Here is a 6750-nt window from a genome sequence, read left to right as displayed (position 1 = left end):
CAAATGGGGAAAGGGTTAAAGAGGAGAAGAGGGCAGAGGGCTGAGCCGGGACCCGCGCGAAAGAAGCGAAGACCCTTTCCAGTACCCTTTCCCAGTCCCCCCCAATAGCTTCCGCCTGGCCCCTTGTCTCAGGTCCATCTGCTGGAATCCCGGGCGACTCCAGGATCTGTGGGGAGGGTCAAGGCCATACAAAGGACAAGGCACCGGAGCCCGAGTCCCAGGCCGCCTGGCGGAACGCTGGGGGCGGGACAAAGGCTGCTCCGGGACAAAGTGCAGGAGATAAGAGGAAGGGCGAAGGAAGGGGGCGGGGAGCCAGCGCCCTGGAGCTCAAGGATCGCACTCCCGGAGGCCTTGGCTGCCCGCCGAGCTCAGCCCGCCGGGGAGGGGGCGCCCTGGAGCCTCTTCACCCTGACAGCTGCGGGGATGCTGAGAAGCCCGGCCCTGGGGCGCTCGGGACCCGCTCGCCCCCACCCGCGCCTGCCACACCGTCGCGCGCGGTCAGGGAGGCGGGGCTCACCTGGCCGTTTGGGGCGGGGCCGCCCGCGACCCGGGAACGCGGAGGTAGCGTCGGTCCCCGCGGGGCGCTAGGGGGGCTGGCCCCGGGGACCCGGCTCGGAGCTCCCACCCCTCCACGCCCCTCACCTTCCGCGCCGGGGCCCTCCCTCGGCTCGCCGGGTCTCTCCCTCCTTCTCCCTCCCCGCCTTTACTCCCTCCCTCCGAGCCCAATTGCTCAAGCCGCTTCCTTCCCCAACGCCAGCGCCAGTTCCTCTCCCGGAGGGGCCCGGGAAGGGCAACGAACGCTCGACCCTGGAAGCGCCGCGGCAGCAGCGGCAGGACCATGGCCGAGCCCCGAGGGACCGCGAACCCGGGGCCCAAGGCCTCCCTCGCCGCCACCGCGCTGAGCCCCAGGAGCGCCCCGCAGCTCCGCCCCTGGAAAGTGGACCCCGCCACCCTGGGCAGGTACCGGGGCCACGCCGCCGCCTCCCGGGACCCCCTCCTCCACGGCTCAATGCTGCTCCCGGCAGCGGGCTCCGGCCGCCGGCGGGGAGCGCTGCGGGAGCTGCTGGGGCTGCAGGGGGCGGCCCCCGCCGGCTGGCCGTCGGAGGAGCGCGCAGAGGAGCCGTCCCCGGCCGGGCCCAACGGGCCCAACGGGCCGGGCGGCGGCGGGCTGTGCCTGGAGCCCCACGAGCACGCGTGGATACTGGCGGCTGCCGAGGGCCGCCTTGAGGTGCTGTGGGAGCAGCTGGAAGCCGAGCCCGCCCTGTTGCTGAGGTGCGACCCGATCACGGGCTACACGGTGCTGCACTGGTTGGCCAAGCACGGGTGCCACGAGGAGCTCATCCTGGTGCACGACTTCGCCCAGCGCCGGGGGCTGCAGCTCGACGTGAGCGCCTCGGGCAGCGGCGGTCTCACTCCCCTGCACCTGGCGGCCCTGCAGGGCCACGACATGGTCATCAAGGTGCTGGTGGGCGCCTTGGGGGCCGACCCCTCGCGCCGCGACTACAGCGGCCACCGGGCCTGTCACTACCTGCGGCCCGACGCGCCCCAGAGCCTGCGGGAGCTCTCGGGGGCCGAGGACTGGGAGACCGCGGGCGGCTGCGAGCGTATCAACGCCAACAACAACAGCAGCGGCGGCGCCGCGTGGGCGCCGCGACGGACCCCGAGCTGGGTGGGCACGAGCTCCATGGAGACCCCGGCGAGAGCGGCGGCGTCGCCTTGCAAGGAGAAGAACTATACAGGCAGCCGGGTGGTCCAAATTCAGGGCCTTCTCCGCCAAATGTTCCCCTTCTTCCAGGACCGTTGAGGGCGACAGAGACTGAAGAGCGCGGAGGGACCGTGACGCTGCGGTCGAGGCCTCGGTCGCGGGTGGTCTCGGGCCCCACCCGAAGGCGCGGCAGCTCCGGCCGCAGCGGAGTGCGCCTTGCCTGCAAGCAGCGGACCACCTCCAGGTTTGTTACGCGTACCTGTCCCAGGTCTCCTACAGCCACCGGCCAGGAGACCTGGGGATCGGGACACCCTCACCGAGAGAGAGCAAAGACCCAGTTGTCCTGGGGCCGAGTCCCAAAACTAGGGCACTGTTAGGGTAGGAGGATGGTCCTGCTTGGGAGAGGAAAAGTTGCGCTTCCAGGAGCCGTTTCTGGGCAGGCCGAAGCTCCGGGTGTACTGGGAAGCACTTGCTAGAAGAATGACTTAAGACTGGAGAGCATGGATAGGGAGGGGGCGCGCCTGCCTGTAGGCTTGCCTCTGCTCCTGCTGCGGGCAGAGTCACCCTTTCCCCCACCCTGCTCCTGAGACGTCCAGGATTTACTGGTTTTTTTCCTAATGTACCTCGGATGCCTTCTTAAGCATATTAAAGCGGGGTATTTTTCTTTTCACATGACAAAGCTGTCCTTTGAGTGACTTTTTTTTTTTTCTTTCATTAACCACTAAGTGTCGGAAGCTTCCTACATTCGCGGGGAAGAGTTCACCAACCCATGGCCATGAGCTAGTGGTCGGGGTGGCTCTGGACCTCGTTCCCACAGCGGGCAAAGCGGCGTGCTGGAAGGAGCTGCATTCACCTTGGCTCTGAGTAGAGACACACAGTTTGCCTTTCTCCTGGGCTCTTTTAGACAATTAGGTCCCGCTTCCAGCACAAGTCTCATCCTAGACAAATTGTCTGTAGGGGGCAAAGGGGTGGTAAAAGGGAAAAATCTCCAAATGTACATTTCTGATGTTTTGTGGTAAGTCCTATAATTTACCTTGACTTCTGCCCTCCTGTGAGACACACCCAAGGACGCTTTTTCCAAGATAGGGCTTTAATACTGGGCATTGCTTTTTAATTACAACTAATATATAAGTTGTAGTTTGGAAACTGGCTCCCATTCAGAGATTGTATGAAATGGATAGAATACATGAGGGTTGACTTTGGCTGAAAAGAGGGAAAGCAGTTGGTGGCTAGGGATTCATGCTGCCTTAGAGAACAGTGCATTTTCTTTTTCTTTCTTTCTTCTTCTTCTTCTTCTTTTTTTTTTTTTTTTTTTGATTTTATTTATTTACTTGAGAGAGAGTATGAGCAAGAGAGAGAGAATTGGCAGGGGGAGGAGCAGATTCCTGAGCAGGAAGCCTGAATCCGGGCTTGATCCCAGGACCCTGGGATCATGACCTGAGCCAAATGCAGACGCTTAATCGCTTAATCGACTGAGCCACCCAGGTGCTCCAGAGAGCAATGCATTTTCAAATAGTGCTGTAACCCTAGAAGCTTGGGCCATGCTTGCAATGGACTGTTGTATCCCCAGCCCTCCCATCCCTGCCCTTGAACACCGGGAAGAAACAGTCATCACAGAACACAGAAAGCCTAGAAACACTACCTTGGGCTCATCCATACAGGTTTCCATCTCTGCCTGGCGGTCCCATTTGCCCCCTCTATTACCGCCTCTGTGCTCGAAATGTTCTGACCTTCCCTTAATTACCCATTAGTTTCTTCTCATCCATGAAACAGTCCACACCTTCCCTATCAATGTTTTCAGCCCGTCACATGTTCTAGGAACTACACCTTAAAACAAATTTACACAGTGTGACATAGCAATGACTTTTCCTTCTCAATGAACTTCTTCAGTGTTTGAAAGGGGGAGGGAGAAAGGTTCCTGCATTCTGGCGGTTGGCATTAGCGTTTGGCATAACTCCCTCCATCCCTGTGCCCACTTTATAGTGTTTTTTCAAAAGATTTTATTTATTTATTTGACACTCAGAGATCACAAGTAGACAGAGGCAGGCCAAGAGAGAGGAGAAAGCAGGCTCCCCGCTGAGCAGAGAGCACTGATGTGGAGCTCGATCCCAAGACCCTGGGATCATGACCTGAGCCGAAGGCAGAGGCTTTAACCCACTGAGCCACTCAGGAGCCCCTATAGTGTGTTTTTTTAAGCATAAATTGAGAGAGAGATAGCATGAGCCAGAGGGGAGGGGCAGAGGGAGAGGGATGAGCAGACTCCCCGCTGAGCAGGGCTCCATCCCTGGACCCCAAGATCGGGACCTGATTGGAAGTCAGACCTGATTGGAAGTCAGATGCTTAAGCTTGCCCAACTGAGCCACCCAGGCGCCCCGCCCTCCTCAGTCCTCCCAGCTCCCCGCCTCCCCCCCAACCCCCACGACCAGTTGCCCTTGACAGCTGCCCAGGCTGGTGGGGCTTGGCGGAGACTGCTGGGACAGGGCCTTCCTGCCAAATGGCTGCGTCTGCGGGCTCCTGGCTTGGAGGGAAGAGTGGCTTGTCCCTTTGCCCGCCATTCAAAGGACACTTAGAACGGCGGTCTCCTCTTCATGGGAAAAGTCTGAACCTAAACATCTTAACTATTAGCAGATCTGGGGACTGGAGACAGGCATCAGCCCTGCTTTTTCCAATGAGAAAACTAAGTCAGCTGGAAGGTCTGAAAGCGCTTTCTTTCATTTCTCCTGCAGTCAGCTCTTCTTCCCACAGATTGTTCTCATCATGTGATAGTCCCTAGCCTACCTCCTCCATGTAAAATTGAGGTTTGGCTGCAGGGGACAAACTCCCATGCTGAAAACTCTCCATGCCTAACATCAAGCCATTGGCATTTCTGGTATGCTTTTTGAGGCAAGACTGGTATGCTCACCCCAAGAGAGAGAACAAATTCCCTAAGAAACTGCTTTCCAGGGGAGCGAAACGGAGTTAGGCAGATGATGCAAATCTGCGTTCTAGTGGAGCAAGGGACAAGAAAAAGTGACAGAAGCAGGGCTGTGGCAGGTGAACCTGGCAGCTGGGGGAGGGGCACGGTGCTGCACCAGGGCGGGGCCTGACCCAGGCCAAAGATAAAGGGAAGGCTTTCCAGAGAGGAAGGTAAGGTCTGTACTGAGGCTCCAGGGGTGAGTGGGAGTTGGTTGGTGGAGCGGGGGGGAGGCTCCTGGCAGAGTCTCTGGGAGAACAGGAGGACGGACAGGAGGACTTCTGGAAGAAGAGAGCAGATACCAGGAAATGTAAGTCAGCCGGTTAGGCAGGAAGGTGGGAGCTGGGGAGTGATTAAGGGCAAAGCTGGAGAAGTGGATGATCTCAGATTACTAAGGGCCTCGTAGATCATGCCGAAAGAGGCACAGAAATTTTAACCTAAAGGTAGCCAGGAGCCACAGAAGGTTTCCAAGCAGAGGAGAAACCTGATGGGATTCTAGAGGAGTCCCTCTGGCAGTCACGTGGAGGAGGATGGATGTGTCAGGGAGCACAGTGACAGCGGGGGTTGGGGGGTCGGGGGTTGGAGTATCACGCAAGCAAAGGTTTGTGGCCAAACGCTTCGAGGAAAGTCAGGCTTCAGCTGAGAAGTTCCAAGAACCCTGTAGAGAGCACTGGCTTTCAAACTTTTTGTTTCCACCCTAGAATTTGCCTCTACGAAGCTTACCTTGAGGCCCCAGGTGTAAAAGTGGCAAAGGCCCAGGTGAACAGATGGTAGCACACGGTGACCCCCGGATCGAGGTTCAAAACCACTGGGGGGCACGGCACTCGGCCTGACCCGGGTCAAGTGCCCACTATGGGTCCCTCATCCCTCCGAGTCGTGCTTTCCTCGCCAGTGAGAGGGAACCCATCCAGTCTCCGTGGCCGGGCTCAGAGGGTTTGCGATCACACAGACGCAGCCCCGGTGCGCTGCAGAGAAAACGGGCCGCCGCTTGGAGGAATGCAGAGGCGTGTAGCGGCCCTGTTGTGGGCAAGCTGGTTTCTCGGCGAGGGTGATCTGGGAAAGCGCTTGTGGCTACCCCTGTTAACCTCTCTCGAAAGTGCGTGCGCCCCGATTGCAGGAGATGTTGCTTCCTCTGCTGACATTATCTGCAGCCGACATACTCGACATACTCGGGCCTTAGAATCGTAGCAAGCTGAGCGGGCTTGTTCCCCGGGGCCCACAGAAGTCAAAGCAGTGAGTTAGGAAGGGCCCACCAAACGCAAAGTAGGTGAGATGCGGTTTCTGGATAAAGACATAAACCAGAGTCAGGGCTAAACCCGAAGACCTCTGAAGAGAATAAAAGCCTGCAAGTCCTTCGTCTGCTGACCCTATTACCTACACAAGTGCCCCCTTCTGTCCCCCTACCTACCATTCCACAACGGGGCTCCAAACACCTCCTTCCTATTTCTGCTCATTCAAAGGAAAGCGATGCCTGTCTCCTCTCGGGATGGGACACCAGCTCTCCGCACGGGCTCCTCCCAGGGCTTAAGGCTCCCAGCTGTCCCTCTCCCGTACCTGCAAGCTCCCCATCAGTGTGGTTCAGTGTCATAAACACTTATTAAGAAGCCAGGCTCCTGGGGCGCCTGGGTGGCTCAGTGGGTTAAGCCGCTGCCTTCGGCTCAGGTCATGATCTCAGGGTCCTGGGATCGAGTCCCGCATGGGGTTCTCTGCTCCGCGGGGAGCCTGCTTCCTCCTCTCTCTCTCTCTCTGCCTACTTGTGATCTCTCCGTGTCAAAGAAATAAATAAAATCTTTAAAAAAAAAAAAAAAAAAAGAAGAAGAAGCCAGGCTCCTGGGGGAACACACAGGCTTAAGTCACTCCCATTCCCCCCACCTTCCGGCTCAGTCTCATGGCTCTCCCTCTCCTGGTCACAGCCAAGCCTCTCCAAGGAGACGTCTCTTCCGTTTCTCCGTCTCCTTACCTCCTCACCTCGTCATCTCTCCTCAGCGCTCTGCATTCTGCTTTCTGTCACCCTCATTCCAACGTGAGTGCTTCCACGAGCGTCTCCAGGGATGACATCCCCTTTCCAGCTGCCAAAGGCAAGTCGTTATCT

The 6750-nt window shown here is 58.3% G+C and overlaps 1 protein-coding gene across 1 annotated transcript; it reads left to right on the top strand.

The window, feature by feature from the left end:
- The first annotated feature begins 288 nt into the window (after positions 1–288).
- SOWAHD (sosondowah ankyrin repeat domain family member D) lies at positions 289–2384 on the top strand. Its single transcript, XM_082716327.1, has 2 exons — positions 289–561; positions 758–2384. The coding sequence occupies exons 1-2, from the start codon at positions 424–426 to the stop codon at positions 1802–1804; spliced, it is 1185 nt and encodes a 394-aa protein (XP_082572453.1). The 5' UTR covers positions 289–423; the 3' UTR covers positions 1805–2384.
- Positions 2385–6750: the final 4366 nt, after the last annotated feature.

This window comes from Mustela nivalis (assembly GCF_964662115.1).
Source record: "Mustela nivalis genome assembly, chromosome: X".
In the NCBI taxonomy this organism is placed as follows: Eukaryota; Metazoa; Chordata; class Mammalia; order Carnivora; family Mustelidae; genus Mustela; species Mustela nivalis.
This window is presented reverse-complemented; position numbering and strand designations above follow the sequence as displayed.